Source organism: Bos indicus, chromosome 22 (assembly GCF_029378745.1).
Source record: "Bos indicus isolate NIAB-ARS_2022 breed Sahiwal x Tharparkar chromosome 22, NIAB-ARS_B.indTharparkar_mat_pri_1.0, whole genome shotgun sequence".
NCBI lineage: Eukaryota > Metazoa > Chordata > Mammalia > Artiodactyla > Bovidae > Bos > Bos indicus.
This window is the reverse complement of record NC_091781.1, coordinates 30,487,705-30,513,111: the sequence shown is the minus strand read 5'-3', so window position 1 is coordinate 30,513,111 and position 25,407 is coordinate 30,487,705. Positions and strand designations below refer to the sequence as shown.

Sequence of the window (25,407 nt, the reverse complement as noted above, 5' to 3'; positions counted from 1 at the left end):
CTGGGAAATTTCTGTTTTCTCGGCTCCCCCTTTTCAGTTCTGACACCTCTGGGGAATGTTTTATTCTCAGATTTCTAAGACTGATAATGATTAGCTTTTCCTTTTCCCTTTCCTTTTTTTGAGACCATAAGAACCAAAGCCATTAGTCCAACAACCCAAACGGTACAATAAAAGTAAGTTCTCACAAATGAAAATGCAAAAAGAGAGAAGAAGAAAGCTGCAGAGTTTACAGACCAAGTCTAGGACAAGCATGCTATCCTCAAATTGAGTTCACCCACGAACAACCACCTATAAAGGAATGTATGTGCACGACATTTTATGAAACAGGTATGTTTCATGCACCTGAATTATGCCCTCTGGGTTAACCATTTGCTTCTAAAAAATAAGAGGAGGAAGGTTAAGTGAGGAGGTAATCGGCAAGGAAGGGCTGTTCTGGAATTTCTTGGCTGAGTGTGAGTGTGTGTGGTGTGTGCACTTGAGAACACAGATTTGCCATTAAACAAACTGTACCACAGAGGCCACTATGAGCTGAGGGCTTCTCTTCACACTACATTGACCACGGGACCTACCAGTCACAGCCCTGTGTCTTTCTGTGAATGGGACACACCGCCATATGGACGAAGACACTGAACAAGCTGTACAACTCTGGGCGGCACGTGCCCGGGGGACTGTCCCGTATTACCACCACCTGGGCTGCGGCAATTGTGCTGTGTCTGTGCAGAGGCACAGAGGAGCCCAGCAGGATGTTATTTTTGAGTACACAGAAAAAGGAAAATTACAGTTAGGAGAATTCTCTGGCTAGCGTATCTGTTGCTCAATTCCCGAAATAGTTTCCCAGAGGAACGGTTATCTGCTTTATTCACACAGGCAGAAATGACAAGCTGGAACACATATTAACAGTTTCCCTTTGTGAGCTTCCACTATTGTTTTAATGAGGAGAATATACTTTATAATATACTTAGGCCCTGACTGATCACAGAGCGGGGTGGGGGTGGGATAAAGAAAGTGGGGACAGCTCGACATGCCCGACCTGCTCATTTGCATCGCCCAGCCGGCCAGGCCACACAGCACTGCCTCCCTGGAAAGAGCTGAGCGCCAGGCTGCCAGGTGGCCCTGGCGCAAAGCAGCGTCTTGGTGAACCTTGAAAAAGGGCGAGCCTTGCTTTCAAGTCTCCTTCACAGATTCTTGCTCACTGGGCCCCAACACCAGCTGGCTTAAAAATCTCCCTGGTGGGCCAGGGGTTAAGACTTCACCCTCCAAGGCAGGGTGTGCACATTCTATCCCTGGTTGGGAAGCTAAGATCCCACATGTCTTGCAGCCAAAAAATCAAAACATAAAACAGAAGCAATATTGTAACAAATGCAATACAGACTTAAAAAATGGTCCACGTCACACACACACACACACACACAAACAAAATCTTTAAGTTACAAAATGCAAACCAAAACAAACAGAAAAAAACAAAACACTGGACTCTTGGTTGTCATTTAAGCAAGAACCCCCACTAGGAGTTTTCCAAGCCACATGGTCTTCTGTCGACCCTTGGTCTCCCTTTCTACTTGCAGATGGATCCATATGCACCAAAGAAAAGTTTCTATTCATTTAATCCAAGTGGTAAAGAGTGCATTTCAACCAGCCGTTTTTACAGGTAAAAAGACAAACCTAGTGCAACAGGCTATGCATCAGAGCCACCCGAAGGCGAGTCCGCACCCCTTCCTGCTGGACGGTTCCCTTTGCACCCCTGGTGTGGAGTGAATGCTAAGAAAGCTAATGCATGTCAGGTGCTTCCACACAAGTGCAAGCAACTATGAAACAACTGAGAGCCAACCAAGGCACCAGGTGAAAAAAACCTCTTATCAGCAAGAACAGCTCATCAGAAAACAATGACTAACTTCCACAGTGAGAGAAAACAGGGGTTCAAAATTGATTTTGTGTGAGAAACCTGGCATGTTGGACAGAAACTGCCCACGGTTGAGATTCATATTATGCCATCGCCCAAAGGAAAAAAAAAATTAAAAATCAACTGAATCTCAGAGAAACTTATAAAACAAACCTGACTCTCCAGACCCATGATGTCATTTTATGGGAAAGTATGTATCATTTAAACACAATAAATAGAAAAAAGGTTCTAATGATGGTGTGTTAGGGTAAAAGGTATTTTATTGAGATAAGACACAACAGCCATTTGAAAATAATGGCTGAGTGTTTTTCTTTTCATCACCCCACAAAGTGAATAGTTAAGAAAATCCATAAACCAGTCTCCCAGGATGTGCCACAATGTTAAAGGTTTTCTCTCCTTGTCCTTCCTGAATGTGTGGAATGACAGGAGATGACACAGCATCAGGCTACACCACCCTAAGAAAAGTTTTCCTTCTATTTCTAAAACCCAGGAACAACTGGTTTCAAGCAGAGAGACAAAATGATCGCAGTTCTTCTAAATGTGACGGTCGCCAAACACCCAGCAGTGCTTTGGTGCACAAAAAAGTTAATAAGTCCCCAGGAGCTTCTTTCGGACATAAGCAGGGCCAGTTTTGCCTTAAACAGGCAGACAGACATGGTACGGCTGATGCTGCCAAGAGCTGGCTCTGGAGCAGAAAGCAGTGCCTGTAATTTAGGCCTCAGCAGACAGCTGCACCCTTGCCTCTTTCTCGTCCCTTACCACACCTGACAGGACATGCTCAGCCTGCTTTCTACAGTCTCCACTGCTTGTCACCTGTGTCCTTGTCACCCCTGCCTTCCATCTGTGCAAAAAGATTTGGTAGGGGAGAAGAATGGGCTGTAGAGAAAGATGGGGGACTTCTCTCTAATTACTGCCCAATAGACAGGCTGGTCCCAGGCTACCATCTTGGAAGGTTATGGCCTGACCCTGATCCCCAAACTGTATCCCCCGGAGGCTGTAACCCAGAGTCTGGGGTGCAGTTCAGGTGGCTCTGATGAGCAGCCCACCCGGGAACCACCAGAATGTGGCTGCCACTGGGAGGACCTGAGACTTGGTGACACCCTAGTTCCAGTTCCTACCTGGTCCCTAACTAGCTGTGTGACTCATGCGAGTTATACATTCCCAACAACATCATCTGTACAAGAGGACAGTAACCCACAGGGCTATTGTGAGGGTAAAATGGGAAAAATCAAGATCAAAGCCTTTGTCAAGTCCTTTATGCACTGTGACGGGCACAAAGTAATACCCAATAAATGACAGCTGCCTGAGCATCACCATCATATGCTAGTTTCTGATTCTTTCTAGCAGTAGCAGTATCTGTACTCTCTTGGCTCATACAAGAATGGCAAGCCACTCGTTCAGTGGACTGAAGATGTCTGGGAGAGTCATCAAAATCTGGATGAAAAACTGTCCTTTCCAGCAGTGTCAAAACCCAGGTCAACTGAGCATGCTACCTACGCTGTTTCTCAAACCTGAATGGGCATGTCAAGGACTGCATTTGACCCTGGGACTGGGTGAAAATGCAGACCCTGACTCAGGAGGGCCAGGATAGGGCCTGAGACCCTGCATTTCTAATGAGCTCCCACATGATACCAAAGTTGCAGGTCTACAGCCTCTGAGTAGTAAGAATTTAGGGCTTTTGTTGTTGTTTGCTGTTCTTTAGTCACTTACTTGTGTCTGACTCTTTTGTGACCCATGGGCTGTGGCCCACCAGGCTCCTCTGTCCGTGGGATTCTCCAGGCAAGAATACCGGAGTGGGTTGCCATTTCCTTCTCTAGGGGATCTTCCTGCCCCAGGAATCAAACCCTGCATCTCCTACATTGGCAGGTGATTATTTACCAAGGAACCACCACCAGGGAAGCCTAAGAATTTAGGGTAGGTATGACAAAGAAACTCCCGTACCCCATCTCACACCAGTGGAATCCAAATCTTCAGGCCTAGGAAGATGTATGCTTTAACAAACACCTGTAACGTTATCATCGGGAAATCTGAGAAACGCTGGTTCAATGGGTAATGTTGGAGTTGGCCAGCTTTTTCTGTAAATGGCCAGATGGTAAATATTTCACTCTTGGTGGGCCATATGCTTTTTGCTGTGACTACTCAAGCCGGCCATTGTAGTGTGTGAAAACAGCCACGGACTACATATCAATGAACAAGCCTCACTGTTCCAATAAAACTTTATTTACAAAATAAGCAGCTGGCCAGATTTGGCTGGTAGGTCATAAATCGCTGACCTCTGTAATATCAGATGCCTCAAGACACATGGGCAAAAAGTAGCCTAACACTTCTGAAGACAATTTGGGACAATCTGACTGCAGATTCACCAAGACAATCTAATGAGGAGGGAAGATCTGGAGCTACTAGTTTGTTTAAGTGCTTCAAATGAAACGAAATATGAAAGAAATTACTTGATTTTCAAAGTACTAAAAAAAAAAAAAAAGTCGACATGAGGAAGAGCTATTCAGAGTCATGGGAGCTAGAGCTTACTGTTTAAATGTCTGGCTCCAGAGGCCCTAAATATGAATATGAAAATATGCAAAAAGTTAAAGGCTTGTGTAACCGGAAGAGTTCTGAAAGCAAGCTTCTAGAATGTTAGCGAGGAAACCAAGAGCACAACTATTTATTCATCATCAGAGAATTTAGTTTAAAAAAAAGAAAAGAGAAACGAAACACCAGGCATGTCTACAACTCAGAGTTCCTTGCCTTTTGAAAACAGAGGGGCCAGTCAACATAAATGTTATTGTTATATAGTCAGATCCACGGCAATATGTCAAAAGGCCACAAATCGAAAACAGAGACTTTGTATCAAGCGAAAGTGTCTGGAAGTCCATGAGCCAAGCAAAAACCTTCAGGGGCTATTTGAAGGTGGCTGCCAGCTGAGAAGCGTGGAAACTGCGAGCAACTGAAATACACGGGGCTGTGTCAATGAATGAGAAGGAAAAGGAAGGTATCTCCTGAGGACAGAAGGCAGGTCAGGCCTCAGAAAGAGAGAGGTTCCTCGACCTGGGTCACCTGAGGCTGTGACAGCAGCTTCAATCACAGAAGAGGCTGCACAACCCAGGATCTCTCAGGAGTTTAAAGAAACGTTTCACCGAACGTTTAAGGAAACCCTGGAACAAATATTTAGAAGGGCTATGCATCTGAGACATATTTGAGTTATAAAACATCTACTAATGGTGGTTGAACTAAAAGCAAAAAGCTGGGAAGGATCAGAGAGAAGGGCCATCTCTGATACGGACTACAGAAGGACAGCTGAAGCAGAATAGAGACCAGATGATGTTCAATGAGGAAGCCCAAGATTTATAAGGCAGGAAGGAAAGTCAGGATACAGTTAAAGAAGAGCGCGCCTTGTTTTACATTTGCCTGTGTGCAAATCCTGCATGGGGTCCATTTTTGCTCTTTATGTGCTGTTTCAGACTGTAAATGATTTATATTTTGCAAATCCTCCCTACCTGCCCTCCCTTTAAGAGAAGCCCAGGAACTACTTGTCTACCTTACACAGGAAACTCTGGGATTTCCCTTTAAATATACTGATGTGCACACAGAAGGTAAGCCAATACACTGTTGAAGTGAATTTAAATCCAACTTAAAATTTCCTTTAGGAGCACTGACTTTAACTTATCATAATTAAGTATTCACTTCTGTGCTGAATGGAATCTCTTAAGTCCAGTTTTACAAACTAAAAGAGAGCCTTGAATCTGCGTCTCAACTATGAGACTAACCAGTTCTATGACCCTAGGTCACTTATTTAATCTTAATGAATCAACTTCCTCATCTGGAAAATGGGTATAACAAACCCTGCTGCTTCCCAGTGGTCACGTGGCTAAAATGAGACGTCACTCCAAAGGCAAGTTTAGCCAGTTGCTTGGCACAGGGACAAAAAAGATTAAACGTGAGTTTTCTTCCCCTTCCCTAGCGCATCATAATATAATGTGATATTTAGAATTTTAATTCAGGCAATTACTTAAGTAGTAATTGCTATTTGTATTTACATAGCTGCTTTGATCCAGGAAGCTCAAAGGGCTTTACTAAATTTAGCATTTTAATAAATGTTTCATTTGCATGGCGTTGATTTTGTTTACCCACACCAAAACTCGCAATTTCTTAAAGCGAGATAGTCAGACGGTTGAGAAAAACGAGATAATATCTTTGTGTTTACAGGTATCCCAGGTCGAAGTTTTGTCTATTTACCAAAGAAGTCAGGACGCCCTGGTCCTGCGGAATGAAATGACAGTAAGAGGATGTGCCTGCCTTGCTCTGCAGCTGTTTAGATCCTGCCTGAACTTCATCCCCACCACACTTCTCTCAGGCCTGACAACACAGGTATGTCTACTGCACCAATGAATTCATATATATATAATCAGCACAATAAACATTATTGAATTCTCGGAAGAAAATCAAAGCACGGAGTGCAGTGCCTGTGCTGAATTCTAATGATGCGGAAGGTCCGTGATCGCACTGGGACAGGATCTTAACAAGCCTTGATTTGAGCGCTGGCATCCGCCTCACAAATCACATGGGCCGCTCCTCCCCTAATGATGCTGAATATTGATACATGTCTCTACCCCGCACAACAGGGAAGTGGGTTTCTACTGGCAATCTTTACCAAAGTGTGTGTGTGTTTTTTTTTCTTCCCTTCTCTACACTCAAGGGTTTACCCTGAATGATTTAATTATAATTTTCCTTGTGTAAGACAAATTAAAGAGGAGAGTAGGAGTGTCGTGCCAAGCACATTATTTATCTCCTTAACAGATTGCAGCTCACCAAACCCCAGAGCTGCTGCAGCGGTGGCTGCTCACGGGAGCCCGAAGGATGCACGGGGGCAGGCGGCGGGGGGAGGAGCCTTCCACATGGCATGGAAATCCCGACTTTGAAAAGCAAACCACAACTCTCACAATGCTACCTTGGGCCCTATGAATTTCCACACGGAGTACTCCCAACTCCTTTCAGAAAGAATTCTTAAAGCCGGTACCCCAAGACACAGCTCCAGGAGCAGCACTGGGGGTGGGGAATATTATGTAGAAACCAAGGGAGAGCTTCAAATGAGATACATTTCACAAATGCTCCTGGTGAGTAAGGGATGAACTTCTCAAAGGGACTCCTGAGACAAATGACAACTCACTGTGTAAGGGAGATGAATTGTGAGAGGGATAACTTTTATAAAAAACCATTTCCCACTATTTAAATAGCAATATCCCCCATGGGATTTTAAAGTAAACCATCAGATGGTAAAACCATAAAATACTCATTATTAAGTCCTTATACACAAAGCTGAATAATAATTCAATTTGTAGTGATCAGTTCTGTAAGTTTGTAACTTTTTGACTTATCTTTAACTTAAGGTGCTCTGCTCATCTCTCTTATTTGTCACTTTCAGTTAAAATGTGATTAGAATTTGATCCAGTCCAGCCATTTCTAGGAACCTACCACATGATATAAACTCAGAGGTCCCAGAGATTAAGTAGTAGCATATAATTTCATAGTTGCTTCTTCTTTGCATGTACAGTTGGAGAAGTCAGCCTGTTTTTACATCCAGATTAATGCTCAATGAAATCTGAATTCTTTCCTGATCCTTATTCTAATGCTGGCAGGTAGTACAATGAAGATTAAGCCCAACTTTTGTGCAGACACATAAGGACCATAAAACGAGAAATCCAACCAACTTATTCTCCTGGAATTAGACTGTCTCTGAGATCCATTTACTTTCAAATGCACCTTAAGACATGAAAAGGGCTATTCTTCTCTATTTGCCTCCTTGCTAATCTACTACCTGACCCCACGTATATAACCTTTTAGAATGAAACTGAGCACACTGCATCTAAACAGGGAGAAACTTCTATGTCCCAGGACATCTGTGCAGGCGCCACAACAGCCGACGAGATTACAATCAATGCTCCAAGTGCATCAGCTGGCGTTTTTCCCTGTATGGCCCCCTTTGCTACCTATGGATAAAGATGTTGCTGTAAATGGACAGCATCAACCTCAGGACACCAAAAGCAAGTGGAGCAAAGGACGACAACCTAGAACCTTTTCTTTAAAAGCTATCTAAGGTCTAGCGTTTTGTTTTTTTTTTTTAATTACAAAGCATTCTAAGACCTTATACAGCAAGAGCTAAGACTGGTCTCTAGACATACAAACCTATCCTCACTGGAAACAAAAAAAGTCACATTTGGTCCAATGTTTCCAAACTAATTTTTACTGTCAACCATTCTATTTTTCAAGCTCCTCTAAACCAGTAAGTTAAAAGCAGCTTTTAGTTCTGCTGTGTCTGCCACAGAAACTCCAAAGTGATGTCAGAAGGACAGCTGCAAGCTTTGGCTAAAACATATATAATTTCATCTCCAGAAACCTCTCATGGTGTTTGGGTTTGAACATGATACACACACACCAACACATACATAAATATTCAGGTACTATTTTCTGTGATTACTAAGCTCTAAATGGATCAAGCACTGCTGGTATAAAGATATATATCTAATTAAATCAGTGGGCTTCATGTTCAACATTTTAAGAAATATATGAGATTATATGTGTACTTGCTTAAGTGAAGAAGATAATTAAAAAATCTTTCACTTGGTCCCTTTATAAAAAAAAAAATTTGGTTTTTCTGAATGGAAATGACATTTGCTATCACCTATGACTTTTAGGGTTTCTTTTCTTCTGTGCGTGGACACTCTGCATACGAGCTACATAGGAAACAGGTTAAAAATACATCAAAAAAAAAAAGTTTTATATATGTATTTTCTATTTTGAAAAAGCACTGAATAGTAGTATTGTTTCTGGGTGCTAAGGTATAATAATATGGATTCACAGCTTCCTTTTATTAGCACTGTCTGTTCACATGATGTATTTTGGATCTCTCAAAATACCTCAGCTTCAACTAACATCCAAGTGAAGCTCAGGGCAATTTAAAAATATCAAGTGTTAACTTCGAAACAGGAATACGGAAATTGAGTCAATGCTACCATATAGACCATGACCTGGATAAAGTGGTTCTGTATGCCTGTGTGTGCGTATATGTGGACCCATTCCATCAGTCCATCCTGCAAACCTTCACTGACAGTCTATTGAGAAAAAAAAAAAAAAAAAAAACCTGAACGCTTTGGGGACACAACGGTGAAACAGATGGGCCCCCCGCCTTCAGGGAGGGAACTGCAGAGTAGTGTACATTTTATCTTTGCTCAAACTGTAATTCAACACAGCCTACAGTAGACACTGCTATTTCCTTAGAAAGCACGTGAAGACAAGGAAAGCACCTTGTATGCAGTGGACACATGGCAGAAAGAGGAGGCCTGGAAGCCCACCTCATCCAAAAGAGAGATCGAAAGACTGCCTGGGTTCCTAAGCTCAGGTTCCATCTATGTAAGTGCTAATTCCACGTTGAAAAGGTGACAATAATTAGATGCTTCACACCCACACCACACTGAATACATTCTTAAGTAATTATACGCACACTCCAGTCACATGGATCCAATTAGGGATCACCGAGATAGATACGGCGAGGAGAGGCCACCCACCCCTCCGCCTTACAGCCAGCTTCGGACACATCTCAGATTTGCGTTCCTACCTTTCCCTTTTGGGAGTGTGGACTGACAGCTGTCCATTGGTAGAGGCATGTGGGTTCATTATTAAGGAGGTCTTGGAAGGTGCAGAGGAAGAGACACATGTCGTGGTCAGATCCAAACTGCTGTGATTGTTGCCCGTGGTTTCTTCTGTCGTATGAGCACTTGTCACTTCTTTCCAGAGCTGCTGCAGTTCTGTTGGAATCATGCCTGAAACAAACAAATTGGATAATTAAATCAATTAACAGCTAATTCCGTCCTCTTCAAACAGTAATTAAATCAAAGAGTCAGTAAACAAAGCCTAGTGTTAGGGGTTTTTTGGTGCATGCAGTTTTTTTTCCTTCCCTCTCAACTAAGGCAAATACGGTAGGAAGGAATGGGTCCTCCACCTGAAGTGCCCTCATCACACATAAAAGAATCCCATGAAAAGGATTCAGAACACAGCTATTTTTCGCAAAGACTGTATGCCTCCATCCAAACTGTTGTTTCTAGACCGCTGGGGTTAAAAAAAATGTAGATAGATGTTACTGTATTTTTAGACACAAAGAAGGGCTCAAAATAAATTTGTTCAACTCTACTATTATGACAACATGAACCACAAAATGAATAATTTTTGTGCTTAAGTCTTAAATGATGACAAATAGCTTTGTTATTAAATATAGTTTTTATTAATCACTTTTAGACATAAATTATGAATTCATATCGTCTTCCTGAAATGCTTTTCAACTTTTAACAGTCAAATTGATTATACTATGATTATTTCATTAACACACCTATCTTCCTCATTAATTTTGGTTTCTTGTACCACATGCTTAATTGATGGATGTGTCTACTGAAAAACTGTATAACTTTTTATACAAGTAACACTATTATTACTGTCATTTCTTAGATCCATGCTAATGAACCATTGCAGAATGAAATGAAAACATGAAAGAAACTTGGAGCAGTAAAGTTCTCTTGCTCTTTAAGGGGGTCACAATGGACGTGAGTCTTGGGCAGGAAGAGTCACCTTGTTTTTTTCCTCCCAAGAAGAGATTCAATCAGTATGTCAATCTCACTATTGTGGGCACGAAGCCTTTATGCTGGCAGCATGCCTCTACAGCCCAGGATTTCCAAATCTGACCTCAAGGCATATTCCAGTGCATACACGCACAGAAGAAACATAGTCTGAATGGCAACTGACAACCACCACCTAGGAGGACAACTTGGAAGAAATCACCACCCCTGACATCACAAGGCAATGCACATTAGAACTGGACGTCTGGATCTCAGTTCATTGTCTCAATGAACTGGAACCGAGCTCTCCTAGCAAGCCTGCCATTTTCTAACTATATAGCAGGAACTGAAACAGGCACGTTTCTGACCAAACCTAAGGTACTGAATTTAAAAAGAAGGCTGTGTGCATTATATTCATTTGAAACACATAATAAAAAATGCCAAGGTCTAAATTTAATTTATTTTTGTCATTTAGAATACAATGGATAGATAATCATCTCAACGTGATCAGCCAAACATCTTTACTTTGCTAAACTGTTAAAGATTTTAATTATGCTAGCATTGGAGAGCACTGGTCTAATGAGGCGATGGACTCCAGAGAATCCGAGTGGTTAAGAACTGTGAAATGAGTCTGATAGGATTTTTTTATATTCACCGTGGATCGTTTGCATATCAAAGAGGAGTAAATTATTGCACAGCAGACCAATAACCTTCCCCGCCTTTCTGAGAGGAGCGTTAACAAAAACAGTTGGTCTCTCCTAACGGTTCTCCAAGAAAATGTTCAAACGCTTGAGTCTCTGCAATTAATATATATTATAAAAGAGGCCTCAAATGATACATTAAGTGGTCAGATATTCTTCGAATGCGTCGACAGCCAAGTCAGTTTTCTTCTTCCTTCATAAAAATCAAATGCCAATTATATTTTGATGGATTTTGTCCCAAATGAGCATTTAGTTATTAGGCATATTCAATTATTACTTGTCCCCTGAAATTAAACCTCGGAGGCAAATTAAACAAAGGGAAAGGTCACCACACAATCCTGTGTCCAGTTCTGCTGCATCTCAGCTATTTTTTTCCAACACCTAGTGAGGTGATGTGCAGGGTGGGTTGGTAGCTAACAGGCCGCCACTGATGTCTGCACACCAGCAATTACCTGGGAAGATGGCTGACCCTCGGATCACTGTTTATTCAATTGAAACAATAGTGAATAGGCTTGTCTGTGGATGATGGCACACTGACATAAAGCCCTACAAGTCAACATCCAGTTTTACTTTCTGGGGAGTAAATACACACAAAAAGAACAAGCCGCCTAGTTTTTCAATTCAAACTAATTGATTTCTGGATCAAGGTGCATAGGAGGTGGGCTTCTAACCACTGTGTTAACACTTTCCCTCTGATAGAAGCAGCACTTGGAAGCTGTTTCAAAACTAAGCTGTTTATCCAGCAAATAAAGACAAAGAGAAATGCCCTGTTATACTTATTAGGCCCACAATGCACATTAATGTCTCTCTCCTCTCCTTCTAGTCCAATGGGCTAGCAAATCAGTTTCTTCGTGCACAGGGAGAAATGGTAAATAAAATAGTAACTCACTGACTGACAACGAGGTATCCTTCTGGGTCAAATTTCAATGTGATAATTACGGTGAAGAACACTCGCATAAGACTCACAGAAAGGCAGTCAAATCGGTCTCTTCCATCAATGTTACACCTTGTTAGTGATGTTAAACTGTTATTTCAGTGAATAGTATCTACCAAAGGATGCTGTTATTTGACAACCGAGATCTCATGATAGAATTAAGACAGATAAAAGGTAAGCTAGTCACTCATCAGACTAAGGGGACATCAAATGTCCAGAAAGCATGCATTTTTTCCAAAATGGTAGGTAGGAATAATAGTCCCAAGTTAAACAAATCCATTAACAGGTACATCAGCAGACATGCAATTTTCTTCCAACAGTAGTTTATATTTAAAAAAATTAAAAACTCAGAATGATATTAAAAGTATATTTCTTTATGGAATTACAGGTGCTAAGGAAGATGATATCATTAAAGCCATCAGGGGAAAAATAGACATGCTAATAATACAAAACAGGGAGAAGGCCCTCCAACAGCCCTAAAAACATTTTACAAAAAAAAAAAAAAAAAAGGTCCTTTCGTTTCATAACCTAAAACCTCCAGGGGAAAAAAAAGAGTCTTCAAAATATTACTCTGTCTGTTCCAATACTGTGATATTTACATGCACGTTTAAGGCAACTTAGCCAAGACCGTGCAGGGCTGTAAAAGAATCATGGTGAGTACATCCTGAAGTGAGCGTTACTAGCATTTTCAACACACAGACCCTGTGCCTGCCTACATGTCTTTTTCCAGGACAACTGGCCCCTTCATTATAAAAGAAGTGCAGACACAGGTTTAAAAAATGTATGTTGCGGGGACAGTTGACAGATTACCGTTCACGGAACTCAATTTTACAATCCCAGGTATCACTGGCTCTAAGACAAACAGAGGTGATCAACCTTTTTTTGTCCTTGTACCTCCATACCCAGGTGACCATGTTCAAGCAAGCAGAAAGTTGATTTAAACCTCATAATGACATCAGTTTTAAGTCATCATCTCTCTGATAAAAAAAAAAAAACAAAAAAAAAAAACTGTGTTGTAGTCCAACATGACTGAATTCTCCAGCCACTTTGGGCAAGGGGTTAGGGGACACAAAACCAGCCTTTTGATTCCAAGAGAGATGGCTATGACACGGGTGGTTCACTTCACTAGGAGAAATGTTTATATTTGCGTTTATGCATTTTGGGCACACATAAAGACACCCCCTTAGACTATAAATATGCATCTTCTTAATGTTGCGGGGGCTAAAGCGTTAGAGCCGACTGCTAAGCATATCAATCAATGCCATGACTAGTGAATTACCTACCGGTGTCTCTGATATGTTACTGCAGAGATTACACTTCATGCATCACCACATTCATTTCTTTCACATTACATGTGAGCTTGTCTTGTCACTGCCCAATTGCCCTCTTTTGGACAGCTTAACTGATGGACTATAACAATGAACCTGAGTGAGCACACTTAATAGTATAGGAGCGGTAGGAAAAGACGAGCGAGGTAGAAGCGGAGTCCAGTGGGTGTGTCAGCCAGCCGGCGGTGTTGCCAACAATAAATACGAAGATGTAATTAATGCACGTTATAACATTTTGCAAGCACAAAAGTGCATTAGCCCATGTGTCTTCCCCGCCCGACCCCCGCCCTGGCATTGCTCAGTTACCAAATCTTCTATTTTGACAGCAATGGCGATATTGATTATATATTGCGTGGATGAGCAGTAATAGCAGGAGGAGGAGGGGAGGTGAGAGGGAAGTTAAAGGAGGAAAATGTCCTGGTCTCAGCATTAAGACATAAAGAAAACCCAAAGAACCTCAGGAGGGACACAAGTTGGTTGTGGTTGACTCAAGAGACTCAAGGCAGACATGCCTCACTGGCTCCACCTGACACCAAAAGTTACTGAACACATGGCCATGCCTTCAGCACCATGAGGGGAGAAAGAGTTTTCATATTATGAACTGTCTTCATAGTTCCAAGACACCAAAGGTCTTAGCTGCCAGTCTTGAAGGCGCACATACACATACACCCGAGTCCACCATGGGCCGTGAAGAGGCAAATGAAATCCACTGTTCCACGTAAGGACAGAGGAACTGCATTTCAAAACACAGCATGACTTTCTTCTTTCCTTCCCTCCTTCCTTTCCTTCTGGCTGGTTCTGAATGATTCATTTGTGTATCACATTACCCACGTGAAAGTTAGAGTTGCTGCAACCCAGAGGGATGTCCTAGGAACAGCAAAAGTACTCATTTCTGTCTGACGGGCAACATCCATTGAAAGAACATGTCAATGGCTTTTCCAAAGAAATTTCTAAATCCATGAAATCTCACTCCTTTTCGAAGAGCTCCAATTCTCAAAAATGAGCTGGAGATGGACAAGTTACCTGTTCTAATAGGTGTAGTAGAATCAACTTGCTCAAAAACCAACAATCAAGTGAATGCAAGAGAGAGAGATTCCAACAGAAAACCCCCTTGGTTTCTGTAACAGCAAGAGATGAATCACAATTGTTTACCTGAATTCCTCCCTAGATGTTAAAAAGAGACATTTCAAAGGCATTACTACGATTTAAAACAGAGCAAGTTACAGGATGTACAATGTATCCAATGTATCTTAAAATGACTAACGAAAGCCTTCAAGAAAATGTATTTGTGATTCCAAACCAAAAATGTAAGAAGATCTGATTAAAATGCTCCATTAAGACAGAGCAGTACTGCCTCCTCTCCTGCAACATTTTGATCCTGTGACATTGGTGAAGTCTGCAGACCGCCCTATGTTGTCATCTTGGCACTCACAAGCCCTCTGGCTTCTGGAAGGGTCCATCACTGTTACCTGAGCTGGTTTTGCCTCTAAGTGCACAACTGCGTGTTTTAAACAATCTCCTTCATGATGAGCTGGAAGGAGACCCCACTCCCCTCCACCCCCATCACTGCCCCAGGTCTTGAGAGACCAATGCCTTCTGCATCATCAACGCTTACCTTGAGTGAGAGGTTGGAGGGGAAGGGCGGGCTGCCCTGGCTGGATGGTTAGAAGGCCCTGGCGCTGCAAAGACAGGAGGTGTTGCTGCTGTAACTGCTGCATCTGTAAAAGTTGCTGCTGGAAAGCCAACTGCTGGGTAGCCACCTGCTGTTGCTGAAAGAAATCAGGCAGGGAAAAAAAAAAAAGAATGAGATGGCCACTGCCCAGGGAAGGTGAAATAGATGGTGGTCTTCAAATACCCTGTCATCAGCCAGGACTGAGACTGGTCACCAGAGCTTCGTGGAAGGCTCCGGCTCAAGGCCGCCTTCAAGGGGACAGAGCAGAGCACCTCTGAAGAGAAACGAGGAGGCGGGGGGTGGAGGCCCTTTCTCCTGCCGGCTCCCACAGAAAGACAATTTGCCAGTCAAGGCAGTTTCTCCTGTGGTTGGAAAGGCCTGAGTTTTTGCAGGCAGAACGTGGACTTCTAGACTCTGAAACCTGTAATGAGGCACACGAGAAGTCAGGTTTCACCACTCGAGGTCTAGAGGGATTTGAACCCTGAACCCTGAGGTGTGAAGGAGCAAGCTGCCTCTGTCCCGCCTGCACAGGGAGAAGCTTTTAACTACTCTGTTTATCACTTCTGACATAAATAAATGAGAAAAAATCAGACCTTTGAAGAAGAAAAACTTCATCTAATATTGTTAATTAGCCATGACAAACGATGAAATAACATTGTAAATCTTTCATAGAAACAGCCACTAGATTTTAATTACACACATTCATAATTTAGCAAACAACATCGCACTCGGCTGTGAGTGCTTAATATGAAGGACACTTTAAGCTGCAGATGCCTTCGCTTGGCTTGAGTTTCAGAAACCCCAAGGTCTGCTGGCTGGTCGTGCTTCCCTACCTGCTTTGTTCTTGAAAAGAAGGGGCTCTGCGATATGATAAATATCTTTCTGTTGATTGGACAATGACAGGAGGAAAACTTTTGTTGTGTAAAACATCAATACATCATTCCTGTGTTTAGCAGGCCTTGCTCCAGCCAAAAAAATTAATGTAGATTTCCTCAGTAATTATCTGAGTGATAGAAAGATAATACAGTGCAGTATTACAATAAATAGAAGGAAATTATCTAATATCCTTAATCTGTGAGGAATCAAATCGAGGTGGAGGTCTTAGCCACATTATGGCTAACAATTAAGAAAGAAAAATTAACCCTTCTTGGGGAAGGGAGTTCTGGAACCAGAAAGGAAAAAGAAAGGAAAAAGGTTCTTTAAGAAAAGCCACAAGATTTGTTTTCCTGATTCTGAGTATTATTCAAAACATGAGAGAGACATTCCCAACCAAGAGGACTACATAACCCTTTCAGAGCCTCTCCTAACTACACTTCACAAACAACTGCATTCACTTAACCTAACACATGACCTTGATCTGATACATCCATAAAATGGCATATATACCAAGACCTTCTGATGCAAAGTTCAAAGGAGGAGAAAAATAGTGGTTTCCTTTTGGTCTCCATGTAGTTTATTTTACAGTAAAAACCATCATTCTCATATTAGCAACCAATTTCAGACTTACTACCATGCCACTGAGAAAGTTAATTGAGTTTCACTCCAAAAAACAAATTCTATACCACTAACAACAAAAATTTAAATAAATTTAAATGAAAAGCCAGTGTTTTCATTTGAAGAACAGCATGCATAAAATGATCCAATTGTTTTCACCCCTTCCCAAGTTATCACATTAATGTAAAACCCAATGATAGTTATATTCATGTCAAAATGATTTTTTCACTTCTTCAACAGATATTAATTCTTGACGCGTTTACAAAAGGTGGGGGAGGGGAGGAAGAGAAGAAAAAACAACATGGGTGCAATAAAAGATGAGGGATTCAGCTCCTGCTGAAGTAGAAAGTCATGGGGCGGGGGTGCCGGGGTCTGCGGAGGGTGTTTCCTGTCCAACTGTAAATGAAATGTTTAGAAATTCTGTATTTATATAAAATGACTGATGGCTGCTCTGTTGTCTCTGTGGCCATCCCTAGGAAAAGCTCCTGAGAGCTGTCCGTGTTTGAAAAGCCAGGATATAAAAGTATACAAGGCCCATTGTCCAAAGAAAGAATTTAAAAGCAACACTGGTTGCCAAACTGTGCTCCCCACCCAGTTACCAAACACAGGATACGAGCCGTTTGTTTACTTCTCACAATTGAATGCATACAAAAAAGGTCTCCGCGCAGTCCCCTGGACAGGTCAGTAGTCGGTGTTAAAATGCTAAAATGCCCTGATAAACCTTGCATTTCGGATCCCCTCCCTAGCTCTGCAGTCAAAGGTCTGTTTTCCTTTCTTCGGCTCCTCCCTACCGCCTAACATAAACTGTCATAACTACCCAGGACAAACGGCCCTTTTAAAACAATCAACTTAGCCTACCTCGCCCGCACAGGATGGGATCTTTTTTTGTGGCCTGACTTAAAATTAACTCTGCCTTCGCTTTTCCACACCCGTCCTGTCAAATAGTAATGAGCCGTCACTTAAGAACTAGCTGTAAGGGGCTACAGAGTGCCCATCTTCCCAAGAAGGTCTCAGGTCTGAACTCAACAACTTGAGGCAACTTTAGGAAAAAAAGAGGCTAAAGTATGTTGTTCTGGCCCAGAATCAAGTATCTTACTGCAGAGGTGATCAAAAGAGGGAAAAGGCGGGGAGAGGGTGGCTGACGATTCAAAATTATGAGCCACTAATGACTGGGGATTCAGTAAATTAATACACTTGTTCCATCTGTCAACATCCAAGTTCAAACCTTGTTAAAATCCTAACCAGCAGTCCACATCATGAAATTACTACCATGTGACTCTACTTCATGGTAGCACAAAAGGACCACCACCAGCATAGTACTTTCAGGAGGCTCCCCCCTTACCTGAGGCACATAAAGATAGCCTGGTCATTGTTACGACAGGACCTGGTGACATTCAGTGGTGCTGTGAACACACCAGTAGAATCCAAGGGGACATGCTGTAGGTCTGGGCCCGCTCACCCCTCAGGATGTGAAGGCAACACCACCTTTACCATCAAAATGGATGGTGAAGTGTGACCGCAACATACCCAGTGTCCTGGAGACGCTGAACACTACCTCTGTCACGTAACCACCGTCCCCTGGTTCAGACAGAGTGGCCCCCTTTTCTCCCCCACCCCCCTCCCAAATTCCAACACCACCAGCGTGTCCGTGCACCCGAGATGCCCCTTCCCTTTCTGAAGGCAGCAATTTGGGCGAGTTAACTTTTATCCTTCCTTCTGCTGTGTAACTTTCGCCTTTGCATTTCTTTATCTGCCCTCTGAGCTCATCTGAACTTTCATGTTCTCCCAGCATGCAGACGTGCATTCCAAACTATGTCTAACAGACCAAGTAAGAGGTTAATAAGAAGTGGCAACAGAAAGGAAAAACACAATCCCTGGTAACTGATAAGAATGACAGTGCGGCCCTTTTTTGTTTGTCTTCAAATATAGAGTTAAAGATCTTTAAAAAACTAAATTTTGATGCCTTTGAAAAGAAAGAAGCACAAAATAACAACAGGGGGTTATTGCCTGCGAGCCACAGGGGAGAAACTCCATAATTCTTATTCTCCCTTTTGAAGGCTGTTAGAAATCTGATTCAAAAAAGCAACAGCAGAAGGGGAAACCTCTTGAGGCTGTAACCATTTCCTGTGATCATGCATAATGTGCTTCAAAAGTGGGTTTTTACCAATTCTGTTGATCAATTGCACCTCCTTCATATCCCTTCTTTTTTCTGCTGTGTTTACATCTGATGTGACTCCGTGACAAGCACTGTCTGAGACTGTGAAACAGGCCTGTCATGTTGATTTATGGGCGCATCAAACCACAACTTGTCCAAACTGAAGCTCGCAGTTCATTAATTAGAGAGTTGTGACTTTGAAGTCAGCTTTCAGACTGTGGTTTTTAACATTTGGCTTAATTTATATGCTCTTGAATGTGGATCTCTAAGGAAAAAACTGAAATTCCCTTCTTGTCTTTGAACTTCTTTTGACCGCACAATAATCATTTCTTTGTCCAGAGTGATGCCTGCAATCCCAGAGTCATTAACGCGCATTGAACTGCCACTGATGAGTAAGCCCTACTGAATTAGAAAAACAGCCAGCAAAACAAAGCTGAGAGCCTTCTGCACAGTGATATCTCACAATTACATGCCTTCCCTCCCTGTGCCATTTCCATTTTAATTACTGTTAGTCCTTTAGATTTACATTTTAGACACTTTTTAATCTGTTCCCTTTTTTATTATAGCAGCACCCGGTAGCGCGGCACCGTACTTAAGGTTGTGTCAGCAGTTTCATTAAAACACCTCCTCCCCTTCAGCCCCAAACTGCCCCTACTCTGCAGGGGTTTCCATCCAGGCTGCTAACCAGGACTCCAGGGTGAACCCTTGGCAGAGCAAGGAAAATGTACCCAGTTTGTGCAGAGCGAGGAACCGGCACAGTGAGAATGGCTGGGTCATTCCCAACGTGCGAAAACAGGCGTTTCCAGGCACCCGTGCTCCTGAGACGGCCAGGGACAGAGTCACCTGGCAGGACTCCTTCTAAGCTGAAGGCAGGGGCTGCCTGCTGCAGGCCAGCAAAGAAGCTGTTCAGAGGGACTGCGAGCTGTTTACCAAGATCTACATTGTCATTCCGAGGAGAATACTCAAATGCAAAGAATTTCAGTCCACCGTGAAAACATGCAGAGATAAGTGACATTGGATAACTTTGAAACGGGAAGAGAGATGTCACGATAACACACACATGCCCAGAGATACTCCCTCATCTGACCAAGCCTCGGCCACACTGAGTCGCATAGAAGGTAGGACAGAAACCCTGCCTGGGAAGGTCTTCCCTTCTGTTGAGAGAATCCTGTTACCTAACTGGGCAGTAGGCACACGTGATCACCATGCCCACTTACAAAGGCCTGCATACACAGAAGATATCGCAATACACAAGTTCTTCTCAGGACGACACAAATAATCCAAGCCTGCCATTAGCAATTATGAACCATGCAACTCGGAAGAAGTTGTTCAACAAAGATGGGGTGTTCTGAACCCTGCTCTAACTTTTGGCATAAGGGATTCTTTTTCTGAAGGCAAAAGCCATCACCAACACCCAAGCTCTTGGAGCTGGGAGAAAAAATATCAAGTGCACGCCCAGGTAAAATTTCACTGGGAGCACTTCACCTCCCCCAGCTAAATCTCAGCTCAGCGGTGCGTTTGCAAAAGTCACCCTAAAGGTTCGGCCCAGCCTCCTCTTCCCAGCGCCCATACGAGGTACACCTGTAGCAGTGTTCAAAAATACGTGGCAGCCAGTGAACAGAACCCAGAAAAATCTGAAAGAAAACAGGACAATAACTCTCAGTCTGAAAGCTGAGAACCGATAGAGTCAGCTCAGTTGTGCAATCATTTAAAAGATGAATGACAGTTTAATAGCCATGAGATAGTCCTCTGGGATCTGTGGTTTGAAAGTAAAATATGTATTGTCGGTACCTCTTTAGGCTGTTTTCCAGCATGTTGTTGTAAAAGTTGAAGCTGCAACTGTTCCTGTTGTTTTTTATAAAACTCTTGAAGCTGCTGCTACAAAGGAAAAAGAGGACGGTAAGTAACAGAGGGCACTGCCAAGCCACTGTCCCTTTCGGTGCCATACACAAACTGTGATTTGAAAAATAGCATCCTTTTATCTGTAATGGCCTGACCTTTAGTTTGAAACTCGACAATAAATTTCAGTGCATGCTGACTCTTCTTGGCATTATTGTTTGAAAAGTAATCTCCAAAATGAACTGATGAAAAACATACCATTTTTCTACACAAACTAATTAAAAGAAGGCAAGGAATGACCTTTGATTGTACAACAAAGCTAAAGCGCCCTTGCTGAGGGAGTCTGGTGAATCTCTACTGCAGATTGTGCATGCTCACTCAGTGTCAGGCTCGGGCGGTGCTGGGGGCTGTTCCGTGTGGACATCACCGTGTGGCCAGTTTCCTCTGCATCCAGTCCCCACCACCTTGCCTCAGCAGCTCCCATCGCTATGGTCCCGAATCCCCTCTATCTGGTTCAGGGGTCCATCAAAGCAGACTATGAGGTCCCCATGGCACCATGGCAGCCAGAAGTTTACTTCAGCATCAGCAGACACAAAAGGGGTAAAACCAACTATGCACCTGACCGTTAACAAACTCCAAGATGTTTCCTGATGTTGAAAAGTTCTGTTCGCTTCTGAGTTGAAATGGGGACTTTGAGAGCTGTCACATTTAAACCTGCTCCTGACGTGCTCTCGTTTTGCTTTGATTCACACCATTTAGAAGCCTCTGGGCTTACCAAATAAAAGAGCGCAAAGCCCCCTAAGCCGAAAAGATCTTACTTCTACCAAGTCCAATTACAGCCCTAATCTCAGTCCATCGGGTACTCTCCCGGCCCAAACCCTCACGGCTTTGGCAGGGTCCCTCTCTTTCAGGGATGCAAAAGCAGTTGATCACCCAGGGACCAATGTACATCCCACCCCACGTGCCTCACTCTGCTTACTGCTTCGATGGGCAAAAGAGCTGCTCAGGTGAGGGCAAGTATGAATGGAGGGGTGGGGCCCTGGAGGCATGGGATGCTGGGGAAGGAGGAGGGACCATTACCTGTTGAAGCATGAGGGCCTGCTGCTGCTGGAGGAGAACCTGGAGCTGCTGAGGGCTCAGCACTTGCTGCTGGAGAATCTGCTGCATCTGCTGGGGAGTGATAACTTGAGGTGTCATCATAGCCACTGACACGGGAACCTAGAACGTTAACGAAGGATAAATAGGAAGCCAGGAAATCGCACACCCACAGCACTCAGCCTTCCACGTTCAGTGACAGACTGTCTTCAGCCTGCTTAGAGGACTGACCCATTTCCCATATGCGATTCCTCTGTCCAAAGGGGATGCAGCCACGAACTCTAATCAATCAAGTAGTGGATTTCAAATAAAGAAACATAAAACAAAACCTTGCAGCCACTGACAAGTGTTCCTGAGAGTTGGTAAGCAAACAAGGAGTAAAAGCTTAACATAAGCTACCCGGAGCTAAGGTTGGTGTGACGTCAGTTGCTTAATGAGTTTTTGGTCATAGTGAGATACAGGAAGTTAACACCAACTTGAATTATAGGGAAGAAGTTTAACGGGAACCAATATTTTCCCAGCTGGAGCCAATACAATTAGTCCTCTGCGGACAGTTATTTTGAGAACAGTGCATGAACACCGAGTCCTGTGGACAACTGAACCTTGGGTGCACCTTGCGAACTGCAACACAGACCCTTTCTATGATGCCTTGTACCCTTCCCTGTTCACCCAGCACACAGATGTCTCAATTCTTTCATAGTATAAAAGCCGCTTTCCATGACATTTCAGTGGCAAACAGCTACAGTGATGAACTTGATAGCATTTCATATTTGCAACTGTTAACACGTTTCTGCACGGGCATCTCTGCAAGAAACCTGCACACTGTATCTGAAAGGATGATGTCTTGTTCAGATAAAACACTGACATTAAAATGACAGGCTGTCTTGGCCAAGGTTACACAAATTGTATTCAAGCGGATACCTAATGACAATGCTATGAATTCTGCAAGCTTTCTAGAATGTAATTTAGCTATTCAAAATAATCACTGCACTTGTGTTTAATTTGCAGACTACATGAGAACCATTTTGTCAGGCCCCGTAATACAAGAAGACTATTTCATGAAAAATTATCCCCCCCCAATAAAAAGATAAGGAAAGGGGAAAAAAAAAATGAAAGAAAAGACAAAACCTGTATGTCTTTGAACAGTAATATTTAAGCATCTTACTTTTCTTTGGTTTCTAATCAAACATGTGACAGCAAGAAGCTAGAAGCAGTAAAGGATATACTTTGTTAAAAAGGATCTGCTGTCATCTCATGTATTACAATAAAAGGTAATAATAACATGTTTTGCACTTTGCCTGTGTGCCACTTAAAAAAAAAAAAAATCCGGCAGACAATAGCTGATCAGAAGATAAAAGAATTAAAAAAATCTTTCAGGGGAGCAGTAAGCAAAATGGAGAAATGCAGTATTAATTTTATATAACATAATGTCTTAATATGCAGTTTATCTTGACTTTTTCACATGATTTGTCCTGTCATTTGCATAGCGAGCTCTCATTCCTAATTTCACAGTCATTATGCACTGATGTCCCGATTTCTCAGCATCACTAATTTTGATGAACTAAAAATGGTTCCTGAAGGTCAGATGCATATACAGTGAACAGCCTCCACTGTTGTTGTGGGCATGTTTTGTGTTGGGGGATGTTTACATGCAAGTCTCTCATCGTTTGGAAAACACTAGCTGGAACATTTGAAAATTTTCATTAGCCCAAGTCTGGAAGGTCATCATCAAATTCTTCCTACTGCAGTGGCCTTTTAAGTGTAGATGTAGATACACTGTAATTTAAAACAGATGGGCATGTCTGAATATTTTTATATGCAAACAGGGACAGATGTATATGAATGGATAAATTATCCTTTTAAAAAGATACTCCGCTGCACGAAATATCACCAATGATGAGAACAGTGAACTTGCATTTAATCTAGGACAAACACCAAGAAGACACTATCCAAACATCTAACCATCTAGAAATTAGTTCCAATTAGTTGACTCCATCTTCATACAGGAGAAACTTTCTGAATGCTTCAATCTGTATTGGGTGCCAATCACTATCTTTTGAGCAGCAAAAGCCAACATATCACGATGGGAGTTTACTTTTCCTTGAGAGTTGCATCATCACACAGGGAGGTTTGATTAAGCAAACAAAAGAACCATGTTTAAGGTTTCTTTTTTTCGCCCTGCATTTCTTGGATGATATACAAAATAAATATTCTTGAGCCAAATTTCTGATGGTGATGAACAGGAAAATAGACAGGAACAGGGTGGTGTAAGATCTAAGCTGGTGATGCACGAGAAATTAACAGTATTCTAACAGAAACCACCATAGACAGTCTCGTGCTCACAATTTTTAAAGTGACTGTGGAAACCCTATGTTAGAAATGGGCACCAGAGAACTTTTGGGCGTGAGAGAAGAGTCAGCTATCCTGGTTGGTTTGGTGGTCACAGAGGTGGATACAATTGCCAAAATCCTTCCAACTGTCTACTTAAAACAAATATACTTTATCATATGTAAATTATGCTTCAACAAAACAGATCTAAAAGTTTAAAAAAGGACTTATGCCCACAGATAATTTTTAAATCCCCATATACAGTCAACAGTTTAAATCTCCTTTCCCCAGAGTTTTTATTCAATATCCATAGTCATGTTACAGAACAGTAAAATGATCTTGAGTCTCCCCTTCTTTTTCCCCTGTGGACATCTCCATGGAGGTGGTGACGAACAATCAAACGCTTAAAGCAGCAGACAGCCAAAGGAGGGAAAGGGGCGAGAAGCCTGAGTAATCCTCCAGCCTGGTGACAGGTCTCTGAATGAGCAGAAGTGGGCTATCAGATCCTGACGGCCTCAGCTCTGCTTTTACATCTGAAACCACATTTTCACACCAGTTAACGCTGAGCTTCCAGAGTGGGCTCGAGCTTCATTTATAAACGTAATGAAACTGAGATTTTCCCCAAAGTTTCTCCTCCAACATGTCATGAAAATCAGTTATGGAAAGCTTTCACAAACATAGCCAAACGAACCAGAAACCATTGTGGGGTGGAAAAGGAAAAGAAGAAGAAATCTGAACACAGTGTGAGGCTTTAAATAGTTAAGAATTATAGCCTACATATTCACTGCTTTAGCTCTCGATGTCCAACTTTTTCACGTAGCTAGTCCCTACTAATACTGGGAATCAAAGGGCATGCAGTACCAGCGAGAGGCTATTACAGCCCACACTTTATTGCCCATTACTACTGAGGTCATTAGCGGCAAGAGTGATTGTACTGGTCTTAACCTATTGATCACTGTAACTACTATCATTTAATCCTGTGTTGAATGTCTGGAAAGCAGCTAAAGGCACACAAGAGAGAGTGCTTCAGCATTGAGAAATATGGCCAAGGATTTGAAATTACACTTTGATTCATAAAATCTAGCCACTGGTTTAAATCAATAGTATTTAAAACAGTCATGTGAGTTTTTAACTACAGCGCTCTAGTATTTATGAGCTCCTCTTTCAGAGTATTCAGTCAAAACTAAACTCCCCCCCACCAATTCCATGCATCTACCTTACCCTCCTTGAGATAAAAACATTAATTTCTGAGGTTTGTGTGCTACAGGGCTCATGCCTTAACTAGGAGTTCAAGCTCATTCTTGATTTCTTTCTCAAATGACAGTTTAAATGTAATGCAAAAAAAAAAAAAAAAGTATCCCCGA

General features: G+C 42.4%; 1 protein-coding gene across 25 annotated transcripts in view; it reads right to left on the bottom strand.

Moving 5' to 3' along the window:
- The window catches only part of FOXP1 (forkhead box P1), a 625,482-nt gene that overhangs the window by 73,673 nt on the left and 526,402 nt on the right, over window positions 1-25,407 (bottom strand). For 23 of the 25 annotated variants that reach the window (XM_070777108.1, XM_070777107.1, XM_070777099.1 and 20 more), the window contains 4 exons: window positions 21,701-21,838; window positions 20,573-20,659; window positions 15,076-15,229; window positions 9,507-9,711 (listed from right to left, as the gene is read on the bottom strand). In XM_070777108.1, coding sequence (XP_070633209.1) covers window positions 9,507-9,711; window positions 15,076-15,229; window positions 20,573-20,659; window positions 21,701-21,838 — 584 coding nt within the window. The remainder of the gene's footprint in view (window positions 1-9,506; window positions 9,712-15,075; window positions 15,230-20,572; window positions 20,660-21,700; window positions 21,839-25,407) is intronic. The other 2 variants (XM_019984426.2, XM_070777109.1) reach the window with 1 other exon arrangement.